Below are 25,999 nucleotides of genomic sequence, written 5' to 3' on the forward strand. Positions count from 1 at the left end.
AATGTGAAACATTTAGCACACAACATCCTCACTACTTTCAGATAGTTCACTTTTTATTTTATTTTTGTTGTTGCGTGGACTCAATTTAAATAGATTAACTGATAAAGCTTTTTTTTTATTATTGTTTGTGTGTTTTATCCAAAGATTCCTGCCAATGGTTTAAGATGAGTATAAACAACTAGTTGATGATAATTAAGTGATGTTCACTTGGGCTTTTTTTTTTTAAAAAAAGTCTGATGTTTTATTTTACACCGAGAGCGGCCAAAGTTCAGCAGAAGGCTGAAGGCATCTGATTCAGGCTTCAAACTAAGTACCCGTTTGCTTTACTGCAGAGCTTTGGTAAGGTTAAATTTAGTGGGCTAAAGAAAATCAGACAGTTGATTCTCCAATGTGAGAAATCCCTTGAGGTAGTCAAGTTTCTTGTTTGTTCAAATTTTGTTAGTCATTTACATAGTATGATGACTAATTAACAGTTGATTTATTAAGTGATCTTCAGTTAATAAATACAATGTAATCTTTCAATTCATAGTTGAAGTTCTATTATCGGAATTCTGCAAATTAAATATTTTGTCGTATATTTCAATAATTCCTTTCATTCAGTCTAAGCTCCCTGAAAAGGAGAAATTACCTTTCAGATCAATATATTTTTGATTGCTTTGAGTATCATGATATTTTTACTTCATCTGACTGATATGATCTTCTTTAACGCATGCTGATGGTTCATATTGTTTGTTAATAAGCTTATCATTTACAAGAAGTGAACATTAGTGAACATTAGTGAACATTAGTGAACAGATAGCATCATGAGAAGCAAGGAACAAAAGCTGTAGATAATTTTAACGGTAAAAAAAAAAACAATCACCATGTTGTGACCAGCTCTGGGAGAAGGGGCTGTGTAGTGAGTATGTTTTATTTTTTTAATATTTGTTTTTAGGTAAAGTGCACCATTAGCAAAACTTAGTTAATGTTATTATAACTTGGGGCTAGTTGTCAGAAGATGTGAGAGGGGTTATTTAAAAAAAAAAAGAAAAAAAATCACTGATTGAATGGTTGGTTGATAGCCAGCATATATTTGAAGTTGTGCAACAAAAACCAAACTAAAAAAATTATATGAAACCTGAATGGCCATTCAGTTTGATAAATATTTACGCAGACTATTATTCAATAAATCGATAGAAATCCAAGTGCATGCATTAAAACATCCAATCTAAATAATATGAATTGTATTCACTATCTGAATACAGACTGAAAGTTTACATTGATCATTTATAAGCTTCAGTAACGGAAAATTCAACAACTATATTTTGTTACTGAACACACTCAAGTGTATAAAATGATGGATGGAGGAAAAAAGCATCATTTGGAGCAAGGCCCTCATGAACCACCAGGGTTCATGAGGGCCTTGCTCTGAATTCCCCCGAGGTGGCTAATTCCCCCGAGGTGGCTAATTTGTCATTCTCTATCGCTCTGAATTCCCATCCCCGAGGTGGCTAATTTATCATTCTGTCTGCATCCTGCAAAGTTTGCAAAGTATGCACCTACTACATTCCTTCTCTTGCAGGCCCCTGCGTATCGCAGCTCAGACCTCCAGTTGTAGGCCTGGCTGAACACAGACACAGAATCAGAAGCAACATCTCCGGCATCTATTTCAACTTCACTACATAATTATATACATTTTTTACTTTGTTAAATACATTTTACTTGGTTAAATAACTGTTGTTGGGTGCTGTATTACTCTTAAAAAGAAAGTCAGATATACGGCATTTTCTGAATTCAGCAGAGAGAAAACAGAAAAACCTAACACACAGACCATATGGATTTCACAGGCCGTACCTATATTTGATCAAGCCCCCAGCTCAGACCCCAGTCGTAGGCCAGGCACAGAATCAGAAGTAACATCTCCATTCCAAATCTATTTAAAACTTCAGTAGGCATAGTATATAATTATATACATTTTTCTTGATTAAATAACTGTTGTTGTATTGGTATTACTCTTTAAAAAAGAAAAAAATCAATAGGAGGAGGAGGAGGAGGAGGAGGAGGGGGGGGGGAAATGGGGGGGAGGGGAGATGTTTTGTCTTCAAAACAACACCGCACTGAACCACATTCACCTCCAGACTACACAAGAATAACAAATAAAAGTCATTAAATCCTCATAAACCGACAAACAACTTTTAAAGTCGTGTCTTCGTGTAAAAAGACGAAAAAAAAGACAAAGGCGAAACAAGAAACGAACCCGGAAATTACACAAGTCTCACGCTCTCTGTTTTATCATCTTCGTTTCCGCCACGTGGAGCTTTTTTTTCTTTTTCTTCTTCCTTTTACCCACAATGCTTTTGTCCAACATGGCTGCTCCCGTGTGCAGGCGTGTGTGTAAACAGTTGTAGCGTTATCCTCGACTAAAGAGAGAAACCGCGGCCTGTGTCACACGGTGGAATATTTACCTGCTTCCGGAAGACATTTCTCCTATCTTAGCGAGCAAAATGAAGATTAAATCCAAGTCTTCGTATCACAAATCGGAGAACACCTACAGGGTGAGAGACTGGGAGCTGGACGTAGCATGATGCTAACACAGCTTTTAATGTTTTTAATGTTGACCTGAAACACACACACACACACACACATATATATATATATATATATATATATATATATATATATATGCATATATATTTGTGGCATATTAAGATGAATGAGTAGGTATTTATTTATCTCTGTTTTCAATCCTGTCTCATTCCTTTTTTCAGTTTCTCACGTTTGCTGAACGACTCGCCAATGTGAACATTAATGTGATCCACCGAATCGACAGAACCGGAGCTTACGCTGAGGTTTGGATCCCGACGGTTCCTCTCCGTCTGACCGAGCTCCACTGCTTTTTTTTTTCATCTGACTGCAGGTTTTTTGTTTTTCTTTCTCTCTTCACAGGAGGTAGAGACTTACTTTTCAGAGGGCTTAACAAAATGGAGAGACCTCAACTTAACAGAGCATTTCAGTGAGTAATGAAGAACGTATCAGCACCCGCTTTAATGTGTTTTATGTCGAAAACCGAGCAAACTGACCAGCCTATGTCGCAGCAGAGGGTGGGAAAATGTTCACTATAAGGTTTCACTTCTAATGATGAGGAGCAGTGAAAGGTTTGGGTTTTTTTATGTGGCATTGGCTGCGTCTGAACGAACCCAAATGAATTGACATCACGAAAATAAATTTGCTTAATGGAAACACAGATTTCTAATTAAAAAAATTTTTTTTTTAAAATGTCAACAGTTTTGCGCTTGGATTAGGTGTTTTTTTTTTCAGCCAATGTCTCTGACTTTTTTCTTTTTTCTCCTTTTCCTCAGCTACATTTTTAAAAGAGGTGTCGAACAAGAGCCAGTCCTTCAACATGCTGGTTTTCCACCAGAAGTCCATAGTGGAAAGCCTGAAAACCCACCTGGCAGTCAAGAACAGTTTGGCCTACCAGCCCCTATTGGAGTAAGCTTTCTGCCCTCCCAGTCCAGCATTTTATCAGGTGTCTTTGAGTTCCACACACACCAACATTTGAATCTTTTTTCGAATCCTTTGTTATTCCTTCTCTGCAGTCTGGTGGTGCAGCTGGCCAGAGACCTGCAGGCTGACTTTTATCCGCACTTCCCCGACTTCTTCCTCCTCCTCACCTCGCTGCTAGAGACCAAGGACACGGAGGTGCTGGAGTGGGCTTTCACCTGCCTCTCCTACCTCTACAAGTACCTGTGGAGGCTCATGGTGAAGGACATGACCAACATTTACAGGTGACGATTAATCCTCTCACAACGAGCAATAAGTCACTTAATTGTGTGACAAATCAAAATGAATCCTTTTTATTTAATGTTGTTCAGAAGTTGGCATTTTGAGAGATGAAAGTTGGCACAACCTACCACTTCAGCCTGTTTTCCCGTCTACGCTGAATTGTTATTACTTTTTTGAAGTGCAATTTAGGTTATAATATATTTTAAATTATTGATGGTTCATTTTGCTTATTTATATTCTTTGTAGTTCCAGTGTTAAATTAAAATTTTGCTTTACATGTGACTTATATTCTATATTATTTCAGTTCAAAATGGCCTAAAAATGACAATATCCTCATTTATTTCTTTCCCATGACTTTCCTATTTAACCCTTATTCTAAAAGCAATGTGCGTGTTTCTGCAGCAGCCTGTAGGGATTATTGTTTGCAAATTTTCATCAGTCAACTTCCCTGTTTTAAAGCGACGCCTTCCTTCCACAGTCTTTACAGCACACTGCTGGCACACAAGAAAGAGCACATCCGTAACTTTGCAGCCGAGAGCTTCTCTTTCTTGATGAGAAAGGTGGGTCACTTTACACGTCACAAATACCATGTAGCTTTCTTCATTTTAAATAGACACTTATTGTTATGTTGTTTTTTTTTTTTTTTGACAGGTTCCAGATCTCGACGCTTTGCTGAATCACATGTTCTCAGACCTGGACCAGCACCCCGACAAGGTGAAGGGCGCCGGTCAGCTGCTCTTCGAGATGTGCAAAGGCGTCCGGAAGATGTTCCACTCCTGTGCCGCCACGGTAAGTCACGCTTTCAGCTTCCTTTTTCGCATTTGAGACGAGAAGGGATTGAAATCTCAGGAGGAAATACGCTTTAAGACAAGCTAACGGAACATTTTTGATGTCTTGCTCATTCTTTTTCTTCAGCCGTCTTACACTGACTTCCTTTATAGCTGATTCAGTTTGTTAATTAAATAAAAGCACAATAAAATGGTTTCACCAATACTTGTTAAATAAGGCCAAAGAAACATGGAGGAACCTGCTCCCACAATCGGGTCAGATAGTTTTGAGTCTGGACTTTGACTATGCCATTCCGACAGCTTGAATCTTTTCTTTTCCAAGCCGCTCTTGCACGTTTTTTTTTCTTCTTTTTTTTCTTCTTCTGTGAAATATGTGCAAAATAAGCGCAGATGATCTTACTCCACTTTTAAAACATTTTCACTAACTGTCAGGTTGCTCACAAACATCATTGAATTTCATTTAAATCTTATATTTATTTTTTTGTGCAATAAAACAACACAAAGTGTCATGTATTTGTGAAAAAGATTTTTTTATTAACATTTCTGAGCTATAAAATTTAAAAAGTGCAGCATGCTGTTTGTCTTCAGCCCATGTGAGTTTGCACTAAATCCTAAAAACATTTTCGTCACATTCTGCATCATGTTCTGAGAAGGCCTTAATGTGACATAATGTGGAGTAAATAGAATATAACAACATGTGATGAATGCATTGATCTGTGATTTGACAAATATAACAGCAGTAAGACTCACATTTTTAACCGTCTTCAGGCTCTTCCTGTTGCGTGGCGGAAGCTCGGCCCTTCAACCAGCCGGAGCGTCTCTTTGCCTTGGAATGCCGTCAGGGACGCTCTGGATCACATGGTCCAGGCGGCTGCCGGCTATGTAGACAAGGAGCACTTCCTGGTCCTGTGGGAGTCGATGCAGGTCAGACCTTTGTTGCAAAGAGAAACCCACTCGATGGTTTAGAACAGGAAGTTGTGATTCACGTGTCCTCCGGTCTCAGGTCAGTGTGGAGGAGCTGTCGGAGGCTGCGGGGAAAACGGATGAGGCAGCAGAGCAGCTGGAGAGGCTGCTGTTTGTTCTCCATACCCTGGTGTCCTACAGGGGCGGAGCTAAAGTCACCAACCCGGAGACAGTCTGTGAGGTTAGGGAGCGTTCGGATTGGTCGGCTTATAAGCAGAGCTGGGCGATTATGGCTCCAAAATATAACCTTCGAATTTTTAGTTTTGTTTTTTTTTGCTTTTGTTTTTTTGTCATATTATGACTTTATTTTCTGAATTAAAAAAAAAAAATATCAGAGTCTAATTGTAATATTTTGTCAGAAAGTTGATCTGAATCCAAAGTCCAATTAAACAGAATTTGTAAAACATGCTGGTCAAACAAAAAAAAACATCCAGAATTTTCAATAATTAAATCTTCAAAACCCAGAAATTTGACTAACGTATCAATTTGATTAATCAATAAAATCGATTAATCGGCCAGCCCTACTTGGAAGGTCTTAAATTGTCTCCTTTCCAAACCATAAAGGTAAAACTTTGTCTGTTTCTTGGCCTGTGTGACGCTCAGATGTGCCAGCGGCTGATCGACAGCTCCTCCCTATCGGCCTCCTGCTCCCGCCTCCTCCTCCAGATCGTTTCCTCTCTGCTGCTCGGGGAGAACCTCCGCCTGCCCAGCACGCTCGTCCAACAAACGGTCCAGAAGGTGCAGCAGCAAACATAAAGCCTCAGCGTTCCCATCCCCCATTCTGTCTTAAAATGTTCTTCATCCCCTCCATATGTTCACCAGATATTCAGCAGCAGTCTGCAGCAGGATCTGATCCTGGAGTTCACCAAGGAGTTGTTCGCCATGAACCAGTTCGAACAGGTGGGTCTCCACCAGTTTCCTGATTGTTTGCTCATGTTTCCCGTCCTCTCTCTTATGTTACTGCATTCGCTCCCAGCTCTTCCTCCCCAGCCTGCTGCGCTTCGCCACCGGGCTTCTGGGACGTGGAGACGCTTCATCGCGGCACAGCGCTCTCCACGCGCTGGTCGATCTGATCCTCGCCAAAGCCCCGCCCCCCACCGACGGCGCTATGGCCTTTGAAACCTACCCGCTTCTGTTCACCGGTCAGATTCCCAGGTGAGATATTACTTCCAGAAGCTTGAAAATGATTCCCACAACACAAAGAGTTAAACATGACTCAGCTAAGTTAGTAATTGATTAATCAGATTAACAGTGATTATTCATGAGCTGATTTGGTAATCAATTAATTGGATTAATCTTGATTAATCGTCAACTAATTTCATAATCGATTGTTTAACTAGATCATATAGACACAGAAAGGCAAGTTGCTGAAAGAACGATGCACTCAGAGCAGTAATTAGGCCTGAACTGTACAAAATTATGTACATTTTGTATTTAAGATGCAGAAATACCTTCATCTTTAAACACGTTCCACCTGAAACTCGTAAAATGGTAGTTTTATATTCACCTGGTTCAAATTTTGGAGAGAAAAAAAATCACCTATTAATCAATTTTTGCTATGAGGAAAAGTTAAATATATTGATTTGCATCTTTTTATTTATTTCTAATATTGTGCAAAATAGGCTTAAATGAAATCTCTGCAGAATGTGGCATTTTTTAAAATGGATTAATTGTTATAAATTGATAGATGAATCAATAACTAAAATGAAGCTCAGTTGCATGATGCTGGGAATTACAATGGTGCGTTTATGGTTATGTGAAATGTTAGCATGGGCTGGAACAAAGTGTGAAATTACTCTCTAACAAACCTCTGTAGCCTGAGGGAATTGCTTACAGTGGATGTTATTTAGGAGTATCAGAGTAAAGGGGGTTGCGTTCAGTTCATATCCATGACACTTTTTAGTTGGAAAAAAATAATCTTTGGAAATCCTTGAATCATTTTCCTTCATTTGACCATCGTCACATGGAATCCTAGTCAAATATACTAAAGTCAATGTTTTTTGTTTTTTGCTGTTCGCAGCAAGGAGGCAGAGCAGCAGACGGTTCCAGAGCTGGTTCTGTCCCTGATCAGACTCCAAGAGGAGTGTCCCGTCTCCGACCTGTCGCTGCCCTGGGCCGCCCTGGTTCTGCTGGCGCACCTCAGGTACAACAACGAAACCTGTCGCGATAAGCAGCCAGTCAAATTAAAACAAGCTCAATGATTTCCATTCCGACAATTGATATGTTTTGAAGGACAGTTTTGTCCACAGACGCTTTTTGTTGTGTGTGGTATTTATTTCAATTTTATTTGTAGTTGTTGTGTTTTTTTTGTTGTTTTTTTATACATTTAAAATATCTTCCAGGTTCAGTGCTAAATATTTCATTGGTCTTAGGGAGGGCGAACTTGCATTATTATACCATCATATTACTTGAAAATGGCCTCAAAACAAGAAATCATTTATCACAATAATTACTTAGAGAATGTATCACCCAGTAAAATGTGCTATTGTGACAGGCCTGACATATGTTTCTCTTTTTGTTTTGTTTTTTTAGACCTCTGTCTCCGGATGCGGTCCTCCCTTCTGTAGCAACTTTTCTAAATCGCCTTCTCCAGGACATCGAGGCGGAGAAAATGGGAAAAGGTATGCGAGCATGCCGGCGTTTTCACTTTCAAGCCGTGCTGTGCACTCCATTAGAAAGATGTTTTCATGCCATCGTGAAAAGTACTGCAAAAGTTTTAAATGAGAGCCCAGTGGAAATGAATGTTTAGCTAATTATTTTGCCTTTAAAGATGTAGCAAATTTTGTTGTTAGATGTAAACAAAGCCCGAATGCGTTTTCTTCTTCCAGCTGCTCTGTTTGTAGCCAGACAGGCTCTGAGCTGCCTCCTCTCATTGGACAGCTCTGCCCAGCTGCTCTCCTTGCTGCCTGTGGACAAGGTCCACTCTGTCCTGCGGTAGGCACAGCCTCTATTTGGTAATAATTTGATGCTCAATGTTTATCTGTAACGTCGTCGCTTTTGCTCCTGCAGGCGGTTTCCCACAGACATGTCGGCTCTGCTTTTGGGAGACCTGTACTACACCCGCCTGTCGCTCAGTGGCGCATCAGAGCATCTGTCCCACGCTGCCCTGCTGGAGATCTACGACAAACTGCACTCCAACCTCTCCTCAAACATTTCCAAGGTTTGTTTCCAACGAAGCAAAACAATATTCTGACAAATTTTTCCAACGGTGCAAAAAAAAAAAAAAAATCTATCCAGTTACAATCAATTGTTGATGAATGGTTTATTAGATTAAAATTAGTCCCAATAATAACTAATAACGTCTGCTTAAACCGCCTTTTAATGTTGTAATTTGGCCGCCACCCAGCAGAGGGCGCCACTGGTCGCCCTTAAACGAGCCAGATACAGAATTAAAAATGGCGGAGTTGTCATAACATGAAAGACAAACAGTCGGAACGGAGACCGTTCTAAAAGCGAAAATGCACTTTATATGTTTTCTCTTTTGAAATATAAACACTCAACAAGTTCCTTCAGTTCAAACGTTAATAGCGCTTCAACTTCTCGACCAAAAATCATTTCTTTGCTATAAAGGCGATAAAGCCAGTGCTCCTCTTCACAGGTGGTACTTGAATATCTCTCTGTTCATGGGAGATTTCGTGTTTCATATATATTTTATATATATTTTATTTATTTATTTTATTTATTTCGTTTGTTTTTATTTTTCTATTCAGCAAAATAAAAAGTTTCTGTTTTGTTGCAAACACGGATACATTTAATCGCGTGAGATAACCACAATTAAATGTTTATTCAGTCAGTATTTAACACAGCTGACACCAAAATGTGTATATAATGTGCTTTTTAAAAAAAATTAGCATTATGAAAAATGTAACCCTTCAGGTTATGGAAGGACAGTCGACCCTCTTAATACAAGCAAAAACTGGCTGTTTATCAATCAGTCAGTCAGGATCAGTCAACTTTTGATAAACTCATTAATCAATAACTTGCATCCCTATTTGCAGCAATGCATGACTGAATGAATTTCCACCCGCAGATTCGCCTGCTGACGCTGAGGATCTTCTCCCAGTTTGAGGCTGAGCTCCCTCCCCACAGCGAGGTATTGCTGCTGATCGACTCGCATCGCCTCATTAAGCAGAGGCTAAGGCGTCTGTAACCTTTTTCATTTTTCCCTCTTCAGGACGACGAGAGTGTGGAGGCGCAGTCGGTGTTCACTGTCTGCCTGCTGGCTGAGCTGGTCCCGGCTTCAGTGCAGGACTACAGGGAAAAGCTGCTCCACCTGCGGAAGCTGAGGCACGACCTGGTGCAGCGCAGCCTGCCGCGGGGGCCGCCCGCCACCTTCCAGCAGGTACCCGCTGCCGTCACCACCTGCAGGAGCAGCATTTAATTTCCCTTTGGGGTCAATAAAGTATTTTTGAGTTTAATTAGAACAAAACAAGTAATGTCTGTGCTTTTCCCTGTGTTTTTTGACATTTTTAGGGAGTGGGAATTTATTGTATCGGTTATTGTTGATTGTGATAAGAGTTTGGACTTATCACAAACTCTTATGATAAGTCTTAAGATCTCAAAAACTGTCCTTATTGTCAAGATTGATAGGTCTTATTCCCATTTGTTCAATAAAAGCATTGAGAAATAAATATCAATAAATTTCAAAAATAAAGTCACTATCTGTAGTTTAGTGATGCCACTTCTTTATCTGACTGGTGTCCTAAAGAGGCATGTTTACAAGCAGGAATGTTTATCAAGAGCAGTATTTGTGTTTGTGGGGCTATAATTACTGCGACACATCTGTTTTTATAGTAATCTAAAAATAGATGTAATAAGTAGTTCTTATGATCACAATGGTACCGTAGAATATCATTATAAAACTCTATATATATTCAGTAAAGCATTGGGATCTGTAACCTGTCAAAACAAAACAAAAAAAAACCTAATGAAGAATGTTTTAAAAAGTGCACTTAAAGAGAAAAATGTTTTTTGAATTGACCTTCTAATAAGTCTGACATGGCAATGTACTGTTTTCCTCCCCTCAGGTCCCTCTGAGGTACCTCATTGCCATGCTGTTTGTCAACTTCAGGCCGCTGTGGGATGCAGTCATTGAACTTGTGGTGTGAGTACGACCGGATTTATACTTCTGTTCATCGCCGCGGAACCATTGTGAAGCTGCTGTGCTGATCTGAGCTCAGGAGATGGCTGTCGTTTTTTTTGAAATCACTCGTTTCTTTGTCCTTCTTTCAGGAGCCATGCCAGAGGAATGGAGAACAAAGACTTCTGGGGGGTTTATTATGAACATCTGGAGTTGGTGGCAGAGCTGGCAGGTGAGGAGGGTGGGATTCACAACCCCCTGGAGAAAGTATTCACACTGCTAAAGAAGCATTCTGTATTGTTCTTAGTTTGTTTTGTTTTTTCTTCTGATGAAAATAGCACAAAATTTATGTGGAAGGAAGGAAATATTTAAGAAAATTCATAAAGAAAAATAATTCAAATGGATACACCATCCACATGCATGGACATAGTGGTGGGAGTAGAAAGCTGGGTTCACCTTCCAGCAGGACAGTGGCTATAAACACATTGGGTTAGAGCAAAGCAAATGTTAAGTGGTGAAATGGTCTAGTTAAAGTCAATTGGTGTCCCAAGGATTTCGAACAATAAACCAGCACTCACTCATGATTGTCCAAAATACAATCACTTCACAATTCTTCACTCATGTTTAGATGATCTTTCCTAAAATCTCTATAAAATCACTACAGAGAAGGAGCTGGGTGTGACTGACGAAGACGACGGTGAAGAAGACGACCAGGCGGCCCCCCGAGCCGAGCCCGGCTGCGACGTCATCGAAAGCGGCGACGTGGGCGTGCTGTTCCTGGATCGGCTCCGGCTGACTACCGACCCCGACGAGAGGACCGACTTCCCCAACTTCCGCGACCTGCTGTGGCGAGCCATGGCGCAGTTCCCGGACAGGGTGGAGCCCCGGAGCCGAGAGCTGAGCCCCCTGCTGCTCCGCTTCCTCAGGTCGGTGGAACGCCGCAATAGGGCGAGCGTTTCTCACACTCCGGGACGAATTCCGGATAGCAACGGTCATTTCTTCCACAGGAATGAGTTTTATCCCGCCGACATGCTGGCCGCACCCACTCAGGACCTGAGGAAAAGAAGCGAAGCGTTTCAAGAGGGGTTTCAGGAGGGGGAAGACGAAGAAGAACAAGAGGAGGAAGAGGAGGAGGAGGAGGATTCCAAGCATCAGAGGAAGACTCTTCCAAGAAAAGCTGCTGCAAAGTAAGAATTCAGAATTTCATGTGAGCTTAGGATACAGAAGTGAATCTTTTTAACGGAGTGAGCGTTTTCTCTCTCTCTCTTACAGGCAGCTGATAACACATCTGAAGGTGTTCGCCAAGTTCACCAACCCTCGGGCTCTATATCTGGAGAGCAGCCTCAGTGAGCTCTATAACCAGGTACCCATCACATCACAGTAGGACTGAAACGATTAATCGGATTCATCACGATTAATCGTCACAGGGCTGCAACTAGCGATTCGTTTAGTAATCGTCTATTCTGACGATTAATCGGATAAAAATAATTAACCCATTCTGCAGGTTTTTAAAATAGCTATATGTAAGCCTTTCTTATATAATGTAAGAAATACATTAAAAGATGCAAATAAACAAATAATACAGTTCTTTTTTTGACAACAATAATTAACATGCTTCTCCCTAAAGGTGAAGCATGCTACATTTTTGTTTGTACAAATGGGTTTTGGGGAACATATTTTTACTAACAGAGCTGTTTTTTTTTAATTACATGCAAAATTTATAGAATTTTTCGTTCAGTTTTGACTTAATTTATTGCCCTGAATATGTTGGATTTTTTTCAGCAAATTAGATCTTTTTAAAATTGTTCTTATTTCTATACTCCAGTTAGTAGATTGCTAAATTATTTGAATAATCGATTAATCTTGTTTAACACAATTAATCATTTCAACCCTATTAATTTAGTAATCGATTAATCGTTAACACTCGACATAGTTTTAGCTTCACCTGGTTCAATTTCTGTAAAAAAAACAACCTCTATTTAAGCACCTTTTCCTATACAGTTATCTTTCAGTTAGTCTAAGAAAGAATCAACAGATTATCCCCGGACTGTATTGATGTTAAGTCAAGCAAAAACAGTTCAGTTTTCCACAGGTAGAAGCAATTTTTAGCTGCAGATGCATCAGGCATTCCCTGAAGTTGTTGCATTTTAGGCAAAAAAAATGTTTTTGGGTGAATTTGTCAAGTTTTTTACAGGCTCAACCCACAAATGAGTTTTATTTAAAGAAAAACAAGCCTTTTTTCTATTAAATAGTGCTTTAGCATTATCTTTAATGCCAAACATCAATGAAACAATTGGCTAAACACTTTATATTTTGAGTCATTTTGTTTGCTCACAGACTTTCTCTTGTCTTATCACTGAGATGATTTCCTTCCTGTCTTTTTGTCCTCAGCTGCTTTGCCATCAGGACCAGCAGATCCAGTGTGTAGCGCTGGAGTGCGTCCTGACCTACAAAGACCCCAACATCGTCCCCTATAAGTAAGAAACTTCTCTTTGGCTGTTTTCCTGGTTTCCATCTTCGATAGCTTACCACTCTCATCATCGCCGTCTACGGTTACGGACGCAGGAATGTCCACTCTGACCGCGTTGCTGCTGCTAACTGACTTTTTGGCCACTGCTTGTAGCTATCAAGCTATCCTTTTACCTCACACTGAACCAGGCTGCAGACAGGAGAGCAGTTTAGGGCTAATTTAGCTTTCGCTACGCTCGCCTGTTGCCAGGATGAGGAAAAAGAAAAGCAGCAAATAAGAGGCTCTTTTACATGCCGATACCAGCTGTTTAGCTTGTTCCAGCTTCATCCTGGGTAATTGCTTTCTGCATCTTTACTGAGCTTTAGCGTATGTGTGTGTGTGCGTGTGTCTGTGTGTGTGTGTCTGCACGTGCACAGGGAGAATCTTGAGCGGCTGCTGGATGACAGACACTTCAAAGAGGAGATCGTGCATTTCAACATTTCCGAGGAAACGGGAGTAGTCGACACTTCCCACAGAGGCAGACTGATTCCAGTACTCATGAGGTATGACATGCAGTGTGTCTACTTAACACAAATACATTTGAGATGCACTGCAGGGTCTATGTATGAAAAGTACTTGAAAAAAACGTCCTAAAAAAATAACAACCGACTTTGACATTACAGAGATAGTTGAGCTTCATCCCAATCGGCATAAAGATGCCCAGAATCAGCAGTATTATCTGATAAATAAAAAAACTGACAACTATATTAAAAATGAGTGTGATTGGTTCACAGATGCGACTGGCTGTAACAATAACATCTCTATGTGTTTGTGAATCAGGATCCTGTTTGGCCGTCTGCGCAGTAAAGCCGGCAGTAAGTTCCAGGGAAAGGCGAGCGCCGCCACGCGGTCCGCCATCATTCTGCGATTCCTGGCGGGCAGCCAATCAGAGGAGCTGGGGATGTTCATCGACCTGCTTCTAGAGCCTCTGAGCCATTACAGCCAAGGTGAGCTTCTGACCTCCAAGACTCTGTATCGATATTTGGTATCGGTCCGCCCATCTCTACTGTTTGGTCCTCAGGGTCCTGCCTGGAAGCGGTGGAAAAGGCCATCGCTGACACAGACATGGCCGCCGTCCTTCCTCTGGGCCGTCAGCACAGCCTGCTGAACATCATCAACGTTGTGCTGCACAAGCTGGGCCACCTCATCAACATGTACCTGCCCAAAGTCCTGCAGATGCTGCTGTGCGTCACCGCCTCCTTGTCCATCATCTTGGACAAAAGACAGCAGGTAAGAAAGCTCCTTTTGTCTTAGTTTTCTCTTTTTGCTCACGGTACGCGCTTGAAAACCTTCATCTTTCCCCTCCCAGCTTCGAGCAGGATGTTTTAGCCCCCTGAAGAACCTGAGGAGGCTGGGTATTCTCAGGATTCAGGACTTCTTCGACGCGTTCGACTCGTACGCCTTCACCCCAGATGAGATCGACGGCGTTTTTCTGGCTGTCGTCTGGCCTCAGGTGCACTTAGATTTATTTTATGTTTTTTAACCTCCGTCACATTTATCCTGCTCCAAACTCCTGCGTTTTGCTAACGGGTTCAGTCGTCGTTCGTTTTCAGGTGTGCCGCCTCCCCACAGAGAGCACCTACTCCCCCACGCCACTGCTCAAGCTCATTCACGTGTGGTGCAAGAACTCCAGGTCAGGCTCCCTCAGGAGTATTAATCTAGAATATCTTTTTAATTAATATTATTATCAATCAGGAATGTTGAACATTTAAGAGCCTCACTGTGTGTGTGCTCTAGGTATTTCCCCCTCCTAGCCAAGCAGAGGCCAGACCACCCAGAGTGCTACGTCCTCCTGAACGTCTTTGCCCTCCTGTCTGCCAAAAACGCATCCCCGGCCACCGTCGCCATGGTGACGGACATGATCGAGTCTCTGGCAACAGCCAGAGATTTTGTCGCCTCCGAAGCGGAGTCTGAGGTCGTCGTGAATGGCTGCGTGTTCCCGCAACCTCCAGAGGGCGCCGTCATCACTGAAGGTTCAGAACCAGTCCCTTAGAAGCTCCTTTATTTTGCGTCGCCCAAGTGAAATATTCACTGTGTTGTGTTTCTGTTTTCCGTTTCTCCAGAATCGTTACCTCAGGGCTCCAGGCTGCTGCTGCCTCACATCACCACCTTGCTGCAATATTTCAGCGGAGTGGTTTGCAACAAGGACAGAATCAAGAAGAAGAAATTCCGAGCTCAGGTAGCCAAAGAGCTCAACATTCTCTCCAAGTGAGTTTGATTCATCAGTTTCCTCTCGAGGCTTTTTTTTTTTTTTCGGTGTTCAAAATGGATTGCATGAAAAAAAAAATCTGTTTTTTCTCTCAGAGTGAGTCGATTTGTGAGCGACAAGGAGCAGAGTTCGATGCTCATCAACCTTTTGCTTCCTTACCTCCTGAGAGGCAGCAACTCTCAGGTGAAACTTCCAACACCTGCTTGTCTCAATATGTGTATATATGCCATTTTATCATTTTACTTCCATAAAAATGTTTGTTTTTGTTGCTAAATATGGTGGCTGCAACATCATGGTGTGGATGTTGCAGCCACCATACAGTTCTGTATGTTGGTCTGCCGCTTAAAAACTTCTTTTACTTGCAAATAGTGCTGCAACAATTATATTAGTAATGAATTATTCTAAAAAAAATAATAAATAAATTGAGATAAGACTAAGAAGGTTTTTCATCTTAAATGTAAATAATTTTTTTGCATTGCGTGTGATGTTGCTTCAACTTTTGTGAGTCTGTATACTCCACTCGGTGGTTAATTGATTACTAAATAAGTTGGCGACTGTCTCGGTGATCAATTGATCACAATTAATCACTTTAGCTCTAGTTGTATAGAGTTTTTTTTTTTTCTTAAAGGATGTAATGTGTTTGTCCCAGGAGACAGAGCTGGACCTTCTGGCCACCATCCAGAACCTGCTGCGGCAGAGCGACCAGCCCTCCGCCTTCCTGCAGCCGCTTGGAAAACTCTTCGCCATCATTCACAAGAAGTTGCCCAGACAGGCTCTCACCACCGTTTATCAGGTATCCTTTTACAAATTCAGTTACGTTTGGCTAGGAATACATTAACAACTTATTTATTTTTCTATTTCTTGCCTTGTTTAGTCTTCATGTTGACGTCTGATATTGGTATATTGGTAACATGTTCTCGTCTCTGCTGCCAGACTCTCTCAGATCTGGACCCTTCGCTAACGTACATCACTGATTTAGCAACAAAGGTGAGCTTTTCTACCCGTTACTGTGAGCTGAGGAGTATTGAAGCTGGTCTAAATGCGTAAACCTTTCCAGCTTAACGCGTTCGACAGCCGCCACCTGGATGAGATTCACTTTGACGTGCGGCTGACGGCTTTCCAAGAGGCGACAAAGCGGGTCAAAGACATGCAAACTCTGGACCTGGACTACATCAGCATCCTCATATACAACTGCTTCCACACATATGAGGTTTGTGCGGCACATATCTCAGTCTAAATCTAAAATCACGCTTTCTGTCGCGATCGAGCTGGACACCGTTAAGCTGGACGTGATTCTTTTATTCCTTCAATGCAGATCGGCGACATGTCGCTGGGAGACAACGCCACCCTGTGCATGTCGGCAGTGATCAGCCAGGTGGCGGCCGTCGGTGCCGGGGCGCAGATCTACAGAGATCTGATACAACACACCATCCTGGACGCCGTCCACAAGGGGCTCCACAGCAAGACCGAGGTACAAGAACTCGCATCCAGTTCGTTTCTTTTAAGGCTTTCTTTTGTGCTAAAAAAAGTCAAATATGCATTTGGATTTAGTCCTCCTAAGACGGACATTTTAACCTGGATTGGGCAGATTTCACCTACTCGGCTCACTTTTCAAGTCCTGACACAGATTCTTAATTTTATTTTGGTCTGGACTTTGACAAGACCATTCAAACTATTCAAAAATAAGACAGATTTGTTGTGGGCACAACAAATAGTCGTACTTAAGGCTGTGAATACATTTGCGAAGCATTTCTCAACAGATATTTGCTTGTGTCTTTAATTCTCAACCTTCATTTTGCTACATTTTTGTAATTGAGATGATCTTATATTATGTCATGACTGCTGCCTCTTCTGCAGCTTTGGCCCTGAATCCAACCTCTCTTTCTCTCTCTCTGTATTTCTGTTTCGTTTTCCAGAGCGTCCAGCATGAATACACCTCCGTCCTGGCCTGTCTGGTGAAGAACTTCCCCACTAAGAAAGAGTTCAGAGACCTGGTGCAGCTGACGGACTACAACGACCCGGAGTCTGACTTCTTTGAGCACATGAAGCACATCCAGGTATTAGACGGACTTGTCCTCCTCCTGCATGTCCCACCTTTGGGCCATTTAACCGACCGGTGGGTGTGCGTTTCGCTCAGATCCATCGTCGAGCCCGCGCTCTGAGAAGGTTTGCCAAACAGCTGACCGAGGGCGCCGTGACGATGACACCGCGCTCGCTTCAGAACTACATCATGCCGTACGCCATGACCACCCTGCTGGACGAGAAGATGCTGAAGGTGACGGCAGAGAATAAACAAGGTTTTCTTACAGGTTTTTTTTTTTTCTTTAACATTCTCGTCCATATTTCGCGCTGCAGCATGAGAACATGATGTCCGCCTCGGTGGAGGTGGTGGGGGCGGTGTGCCGCAAGCTGACCTGGTCCAAATACCTGTACTACCTGAAGCACTTCGTCCACATCCTGCAGACGGGGCAGGCCGAGCAGAAACTGGCCGTCAGGTAGAGCTGGACAATCAGGAGCTGTTTTATTTATTTTTTTTATCTCGTTTCAGGGGATTTATTTGTTTGCTCCTTGTTGCAGTTTGCTGGTCACTGTGCTGGAGGCCTTCCATTTTGACCACCAGACCCTCAGCAGAGAAATGGAGGCTGCCAGAACCAGAGAAGGTTAGCGGAGGAGCGGCAAAGATCCGTTCTGCAAACAGTACAGGAAGAGTCTGTACTTCAAGATGCACTTTGTTCATGTTACTCAGCATCCATCCGTCTGTCCATCCTTTTGTTCATCCTATCATCCATACATCCTTTCTTGTATATTGTCCATCCTTTTTTTCCCATCCATCCATGTTATTTTACCATGTCCATCCATCCATTCCTCCCTCTATCCATTAAACTAGCCATCAGTTTGTCCAGCATCCATCGATGTATTTCATCATTATTATTTCATCCAAAAACCACCTGGCATAATTTCTATTAAACTTTTATCTACCTGTTGTAATTCCATACTGAAGGTTGCTTTATTTTTAATAAACATCTCAACTATTTATGCCCAGCTGAGAGCGTTGCGATGGATGTCGAAGACGAGGCAGAGGCCAAAGAACTGGACACCAGCGACGACGAAGAAGCCATGGAGACCGACGACAAGGCGGCTTCCGCCAGCGTCCCCGTGGAAACCGAATCAGCGGCGTCAAGAATCCCGGCTAAGGCAGCTTCTACAGCGGCGCCTGTGTCCTGCGGCTTGCCCCAGAGCAGAGAGGAGCTGGAGACCCTGATGGCTGCCATCCACCAGACGGTGAACAACAGCGTGTTGCCCCGCCTCAACAAGTGCCTCACTGCAAAGGTAGAGAGCGGGATCTGGATAAAGAAACGCTCCCCAGCAGCAGCAGCAGCAACGAAAGCTTAGGTTATTGTTTCTCCCTTCAGGTGAAGCGTGACGAGGAGCACAAAGCGGTGAAGTCCAAAGATGTGAAGGATGAGGAGGTGGTGCGCATTCCCATCGCGTTTGCCATGGTCAAGCTCATGCAGACTCTTCCTCCTCACATCATGGAGGCCAACCTCCCAGGGTAGGTCAGGTTTAAAATCAGGGAGGATTTCTGACACGTGAGCGATTGACAGCGCCCGCTTTCTTCTTTTCCAGCATCTTGATCAAGGTTTGCGTCCTGCTGAGGAACCGCTTCCAGGAGATCCGCGACGTAGCGAGAGGAACGCTGGTGAAGATCATGCAGACTCTGGGCTGCAGGTTTCTGCAGTACCTGCTCAAAGAGATGCAGAGCATTCTGGTCAAAGGCTACCAGGTAGGACAACACACAACGCATGCAGACATTAGCAAGTAATGGTTCTGTCTGTCTGTTACATTAAAATCATTGATTTTGTGGCAAAAATTGCATATGAAATAAAGTCGGGGGGGAAAAAAAGACTTTTTGGTGTTTGTCTGATCCGTTTCCCACCTTAAATCCATTCAGGTGCACGTGCTGACGTTCACAGTGTACCAGCTGCTGTCTGCCATCAGCCCGACGCTGAAGAGCGGAGACCTGGACCCCTGCATGAGCATGCTGATCGGAGTAAGAGCTTCCCACCTCCAGATTCTTTTCTTCTTCTCTTCCTCTCACCTAAATGGCCACTTTTGCCCTTTGCCGGTCAGATCTTCAACAACGAGCTGTTCGGCTCCGTCGCCGAGGAGAAGGAAGTCAAGGGCATCGTTTCCAAGGTGATGGAGGCGCGACACAGCAAGAGCATGGACTCGTACGAGCTGCTGGCGCGCTTCTGCAGCAAGGAGAGCGTTACCAAGCTGGTCCTGCCGCTGAAGGAGGTGAGGGCGGGTCAGAGGAAGAAGAGGCGGGATTTAGTGGTGGTCAGGGTTCGTTCAGCTGCTGGAAATCCTTGAAAAGGCTTGAATATTATACAGGTGTTTTCAAAGGTTTGGAAAGTGCTTGATAATCAAACTGCTCGGTTTTGTAAAAAAAAAGAAAAAGTGCAAAATAACATTTGATCAAAAGCTTCAATTTGGAATCTGTTTAACAGAATAATAAAACTCAAGAGACATTATTTTTTTAAACTGCCTGAAATTAAATCAAATTTTTTGTTTGAGGTCAATTAGAATTTTATTTGTTAAATGCCAGAAAAGCAAGAACATTATTTTAGAGATTTTTTATGACTTTCCTTGTATATTGAGTTTCAGCAATTAATTTGAGCGGGAAGGTCAATTAACTTATTTATTATTCCTAAAGGGTCATGGACTTAATCTGTGTCACCGAACGAAAAGTTTGCTTATATTTTTTACATTGAATAAATCGAATAGTTGGTTTTTTTTTTGCAACATTTTTTTTCTTCTCTCATATGTAAAAGTTATGTGAAAGAGACATTGAAAAACATATTTTTATGTCAAATTTTAGTTTACTTTGTCCCTGCTGTAGAATCTACTGTGAAAAATGAACAGCTGGGAAAACAGCTTGGTTTGTTTGTTTTAGTTCACTTTTATGAACTAAAACTTGGCTGAAAAATGCTTGAAAAGCTCTTGAATTTTACAGTGAGAAAAAGTCTTCAAACCCCCGGGTACGGCTGGAAAGATCCTTTTCTTTTTCTCCCTCCAGATCCTGGAGACGTCCTCTCGTCTGAAGGTGTGTAACCGCGTGGCGGCCGTGCTGCGGCGGCTGATCCTGGGCCTGCTGGAAAACAGCGGGATGAGCTCGCGGGACGTGCTGCTGCTGAGCCACGGCCTGGTCAGCGAGAGTCTGCCGCTGCTCACCAATAGGGACCGGTAGGCTGGTCGCTACCGCTAATGCACTCAAACCGACCCTGAAACGGCAGCGGCTGACTCGTTCTGCTGCTTTGTGTGTGTTTTTTTCCAGAGAGAAAGCGTCGGCAGAGCCGCCCCCTGACCCCAGGCTGCCTCCTCCCAGTTGCCTGCTGCTACCGCCGACCCCGAAGAGAGGGGGGCAGAAAGCCCCCGTCAGCAGCCGCACAAACATGTACATCCTGGTGGACGCTGGACTCAAGGTGAGCAAACCCACACAGCAGTCTGCACTGTCTGATCTAGCCTCTTGAGCTACAAGTCATTAAATATTCCACATTTGAATCCTCCAGTTGCTCCACTTAAGCCTGAAGAAATCTAAAGTGAATTCATCCGAGGCGTCGGCGCTGGAGATGCTGGATCCCTTCATCCAGCTGCTGCTCCAGTGCCTCAACTCCATGCACGTGAAGGTACCAGCCTTCAACGCCATCACCGTTGTTACCTTTTTTGCCGGTGCTGTTCAAATCCCCGTCTGACGTGACGCGTCCTCCCCAGGTGATCACCGAGGCTCTGGTGGCGTTCACCTGGCTGCTGAGGTTCCCTCTGCCGGCCGTGGAGCAGAACGCCCAGCAGCTGACCAGGCAGCTCTTTGTCCTGCTGAAGGATTACTCCAAGGCTGGAGCGGCGCGGGGAGAGAACTACCAGCTGGTCCAAAACTGCTTCAAGGTAGAGAGAGATACAAGCTGTAGGAGAAATGCGCATGAAATAATTTAGTTCACATCTGTGCCATACACCGTTTTATTTACTGCTTTTGGTTGTATTTTATTTAGAATGTTTTGGATGTCTCAAACTGATCTCTTTCTGCTGTGCAGGCCATGACCATTCTCGTAAAGAACATCAAAAGTAACGAGATCTCTGAGACGCAGCTGCAGGTGCTGCTGGGCTACGCCGAGGAGGACATCTATGACCAGTCGCGCCAGGCCACCGCCTTCGGCCTGCTCAAGGTAAGCGCCGCAGCTCAGGGTGCAACACGGTGTCAGGAAGCGGTCGGCCCCGTCTCAGCCGTGTGTTTTCATGTGTCGGACCACTCCAGGCCATCCTGTCCAGGAAGCTTATTGTCCCAGAGATGGAGCAGGTGTTGAAGAAGGTGGCCAAGTTGTCCATCACCGGGAGCAACAACATGATCAGAACTCACTGCCGACATGTAAGAACAAGCCGATGTGTTTCTGAAGCAGAGGTTCGTGCTGGTGTCTGACTGTGTTTCTGTGCGGTGCAGATCTACCTGAAGTACCTGCTGGACTACCCTCTGGGGAAGAAGCTGAGGCACCACCTGGACTTCGTGGTGGCCCAGCTGCAGTACGAGCAGGACACCGGCCGGGAGTCTGTGATGGAACTGCTGGCCTCCATCTTCCAGATGTTCCCTCAGGTTCAGATTGGATCCTTGTTTTCTCTCTAACGCGATATTCTAGACGATGTTTGAATAACATTCTGGTTTTATCCTTCAGAAACTGCTGGAGGTGTACAGCAGCCTGTTCTTTCCCCCGCTGGCTCTGATCGTCGTCAACGACAACTCGGTGCGCTGTAAGAAAATGGCCGCCATGGCCATTAAGACGCTGCTCGGCCAGCTGGACGCAGACCACCAGAACGTGCTGTACTCCTATGTCAACACCTGGCTCACTGCAGAAAAGGTGCTGAAGTATTCACACCTCTGAGCTTTTCCACATTTAGTCACAAATGTTTTATTTTCTTTTTTGTTTTGTTTTTTTGTGGTATGTGGTCGATTTCCTTCATTTTGAGAGATTGGAGATCAACCAATACTTACAGTAGAAACCAAATATAAAAAGACACACATCGTCTGGAGTTAAGTGTAATCAAGCCTCTCTTGTTTTAGATCAAAATTACCCAAATCATTTCTATTTTCTAAATGCCAGAAAACTTTGTAGCTTCTCTTGAATGTATAAGTTTACCTACATTTTGGTAAGAATCAGGGATAAATGTGCTTTAAACAAAATTGATCAAAATTGGAATCAGCAGGTCAGGCTCTCTAAAAATCTGTGATTGGCCACAAAACCTCAATCTGTGCATTCCTAGAATTTACATAATTGAGCAACTCATTGTTGCGCTCAGTTTTCTTCTTTTTAGGTGACTATAAATGCGCATAATTCTCATAAGCCAAAGATTTTGCACCCCACATCACAATTATTCCCTTCTTTGTATTGATTCATTACCTAAAAACCCCAATAAAGTACAATAGTTTGTAGCTTTAGTGCAACAAAAGTGGAAAAGTTATGGAACTATTTGTAACTATGAGATTTGAAGACCTCGCGGTTATTTGTCACATCCTTTTTAAAAGCTGCGTCGATGTTTTCTTCTTCAGGCTACACTGCGGCGTGTCGGAGTCCTGGTTTGCGGCTTGTTTGTGGAGATGGAGGAGGAGAAATTCTGCAGTCGGTTGGACGACCTACTACCTCTGCTGGAGAAAGAGATCCACCCTGACGCCTATGAAGATGTGAGTAAACACACAACAGGAAGTCAGTGCCTCCTTGAAAAGTCTTTCATTCGTGTGTCTAAAGTTAAGGACTTAAAATGTCCTAAATTCATTTTTAAAAAGTAGTTTGATCACAGGTCTTAAACTTTGTTTTGACAGGACTATTTAAACCTGCGTATTCTGTGTATTTTTTTTTCTTGTGAGACATTTTTTGTCGGGCAAAAGTTTTAAGTCGCACTCAGACGTTTTCAGTTCATTCTGTGACTTGAGACGGCTAACATACACTTGCCAAGTAGCTACAGAAATTTGTACGTTTTCGTGGAGATATAGGTCTTAAATTCCATTCATGATGGTCCTAATTTTGAGTTGGTGGAAGCAAAAGGATGGAAGAATTGTAAAGGATCTTCACGTCTTCCCTTCAGATTGATGAGGTTGAGGAGGAGAAAGGAGCCGACCGGCTGCTGTTCAGTTATCTCACCCTCATCTCCAAATTAAACAAACACTGCGGCCTGCTGGAGCTCAGGGAGCCTCGCGACACACTTCTTCACATCTGGGGTAAGCACGTTACAGACGCGTCGCCCTCTTTCCAAACGAGCTCGCCCTTGAACCCCCCTCAAACCCTTCTCAGGTCACGTGGAAGCCCACCTGCGGCACCCTCACTGCTGGGTGTGGCTCACCGCCTCGCAGCTCTTCGGTCAGCTCTTCGCGGCTCAGCCGGCCGAGCAGTTGGTCGCCGTTTGGAGGGGAAGGAAAGGAGACGCCTCGTCTCAGCCGGCGGCTGTAGACTTCATCACCAACAACCTTGACAAGAAGGTGAGCCCAACATCACTTTGTGTGCTTCGCATCCATCTTAAATTTCTGCATCTCACTTCCGCTGTCCTTCCATTTCCAGATGAGAGAGTTGGCGTTGAGCTTCAGCAGCCAGCTGCAGTCCAAGTTCCTGGACACGGCGTCGGGAGAGCAGGTACACAGTTACGCCTGAAACGTCGAGTTTAACTTCTGCAGCTTGTCCTGGCTTATAAGTGTCTGACTTCCTGTTCACAGGTGATCAAAAACCTTGTCTTTGTTGGAAAGGTGATTTACCTCATCTCCCCAGAGTCTCACATCACCTCTCTGGAAGAGGGGAAAAATGAGACGGAAAACGGAGAGGACGGCAATCAAGATGACGGCGATCACGAAGAAGAACAGGAAGTGGAGGAGGAAGAAGAGGTTGATGATGAAAAAGATAACAGGCCTCCTTCTTTGCTGTGGCTCATGAAGAAGCTGTCTCTGATGGCGAAGAGAGAAGCGGCATACGCTCCTAAGGTTCCTCTCAAGGTGAGCAGATAGTCAGGTTCATCTTCAGCGTCAATCTTCACTTTTGGCCACAGATTATTACGAGATTATCAATAAATGTCAGTTTTTATATATATTTAAAATATCTTCTAGTTTCATTCTTCACAAAAGTAAACTTTTAGTGACTGAATCACTTTTATTATGACATTTTCAAAATATTAGTTGGATGTTATCTTTAATGCAATAATTACTGGGATAATTTATTGTTCTGCAAAACATAGTCATAAAAATTTTTTGTTTTATTCAGCATCTTTTTCATAATTAAAACACTATCCCAATAAAAAAAAAAAAACATTAAATTATACAAAGATGAACAATAAAATCAAAACTTGTCAACTAAAAAAAACATACAAAATCCAAGCAACCATATGGCAACATGTAAAGGCCCCCGCTGATGAAAAGCAGCCCCACATCATGATGCTGCCACCACTGTAGGGAGGGTGTTTATGATTGGACAAAATGTGAAAATAGTTGAAGGGCTTTGACTAGTGTGACATTTCATCGCCTCATACCTCTCGTCTGTTGCTTTTTCCCAACAGAGAACGTGTGTGTTTAAGTTCCTGGGAGCCACAGCAGTGGACCTGGGGAAGGAACGCCTCGGCCCCTACCTCACCACCATCATCACTCCTCTGTACAGAGAGCTGGACAGCACATATGCCGAGCAAGGTCTCCGTCTGACTGGCAAAGAGTAAACGGAAAATACAAGAAAGGTAGTCTTGGTAGAGTTAAGTCCATATTTCTCCATTCTCTCCAGATCCAACCTTGAAGAACTTGGCGCAGGAGCTGATTGAGCTGCTGAAGAAGCAGGTGGGGCTGGAGAGATTCTCCCTGGCCTTCTCCGCCGTCCAGAAGGAGTTCTCACAGAGGCGAGCGGCTCGCAAGAGACACAGAGCCATGCAGGTATGGTGAGCGCCGGACCCAAGATGTACAAGGTTTCACTGGTACGTCGCGTTTTAATATCTGCTCTCCATCACGCAGGCGGTGGCCAACCCAGACATTGCCGCCAAGAAGAAACTTAAGAAGAACAAGAAAAAAATTGAAGCCAAGAAGAGAAAAATTGAGATCCTCCGGCCTGGATATAAAGCCAAGAAGCATCGCAGTCATGCGCTCAAAGACCTGGCGATGGTGCAGTGAGCGTTACACATGGGACTGAAATCTGACTCCAAGCAGGTCTAGCTGGGATCTGGTATGGCCTGCTGCGTTTTTAGATCTTCTGTTGTTACAGTGTGACCGATGCCCTGCGGCCTTAGCACATGGAATCATGTAAATAATAGATCAAAGACAATTTTATTTTCCGCTGTGGATCAATAACGGGATTGTCATAATCTACGGTTTTGTAAAAGAGAAATAAACCAACATGTTTACAGAGCACAGTGGAATTCATTCTCATAGCTGAGATTAGTTAGATAAGCTTAATTATAATGTCAACCAAGAACTGGTCGTAAACGTTCGAGCTGCTTTACTTCCGAAATGCATTCTGGATAATTTTCCGATACATTCAGGAAGTGAGCTGGGATCGGGGAACCACTGCGCCTCTAGTGGTCATTCAATCAACTGCAATTTTCAGCTTTGGTCTTTACAGGATGTCTGCACGTCATTCATTTAAATTCATTAAATTACAAGCCGTTCTTAAATATATCAA

General features: G+C 43.2%; 1 protein-coding gene across 1 annotated transcript; it reads left to right on the top strand.

Annotated features, from left to right (window-relative positions):
• The first annotated feature begins 2,358 nt into the window (after positions 1 to 2,358).
• On the top strand, positions 2,359 to 25,726 carry utp20 (UTP20 small subunit processome component). Its single transcript, XM_055055710.1, has 61 exons — positions 2,359 to 2,534; positions 2,748 to 2,828; positions 2,926 to 2,992; positions 3,339 to 3,471; positions 3,579 to 3,767; positions 4,244 to 4,325; positions 4,417 to 4,554; positions 5,322 to 5,477; positions 5,557 to 5,697; positions 6,120 to 6,254; positions 6,339 to 6,416; positions 6,493 to 6,671; positions 7,537 to 7,659; positions 8,049 to 8,137; positions 8,345 to 8,450; positions 8,526 to 8,676; positions 9,547 to 9,609; positions 9,691 to 9,858; positions 10,544 to 10,620; positions 10,749 to 10,828; positions 11,261 to 11,522; positions 11,604 to 11,783; positions 11,869 to 11,959; positions 12,988 to 13,073; positions 13,483 to 13,608; positions 13,886 to 14,052; positions 14,127 to 14,335; positions 14,415 to 14,558; positions 14,659 to 14,738; positions 14,843 to 15,078; positions 15,169 to 15,313; positions 15,410 to 15,497; positions 15,964 to 16,107; positions 16,248 to 16,301; positions 16,372 to 16,524; positions 16,630 to 16,785; positions 17,231 to 17,371; positions 17,452 to 17,589; positions 17,670 to 17,809; positions 17,892 to 17,974; positions 18,358 to 18,644; positions 18,728 to 18,867; positions 18,942 to 19,098; positions 19,267 to 19,365; positions 19,446 to 19,613; positions 20,395 to 20,561; positions 20,653 to 20,800; positions 20,888 to 21,004; positions 21,090 to 21,260; positions 21,407 to 21,538; positions 21,628 to 21,738; positions 21,811 to 21,960; positions 22,040 to 22,222; positions 22,912 to 23,043; positions 23,445 to 23,577; positions 23,651 to 23,835; positions 23,915 to 23,986; positions 24,067 to 24,339; positions 24,897 to 25,023; positions 25,112 to 25,257; positions 25,336 to 25,726. Exons 1-61 carry the CDS (start codon positions 2,484 to 2,486, stop codon positions 25,489 to 25,491), a joined length of 8,364 nt encoding a protein of 2,787 aa, XP_054911685.1. The 5' UTR covers positions 2,359 to 2,483; the 3' UTR covers positions 25,492 to 25,726.
• Positions 25,727 to 25,999: the final 273 nt, after the last annotated feature.

This window comes from Poeciliopsis prolifica, unplaced genomic scaffold (genome assembly GCF_027474105.1).
Source record: "Poeciliopsis prolifica strain line A6 unplaced genomic scaffold, Auburn_PproV2 SCAFFOLD042, whole genome shotgun sequence".
Lineage (NCBI taxonomy): Eukaryota > Metazoa > Chordata > Actinopteri > Cyprinodontiformes > Poeciliidae > Poeciliopsis > Poeciliopsis prolifica.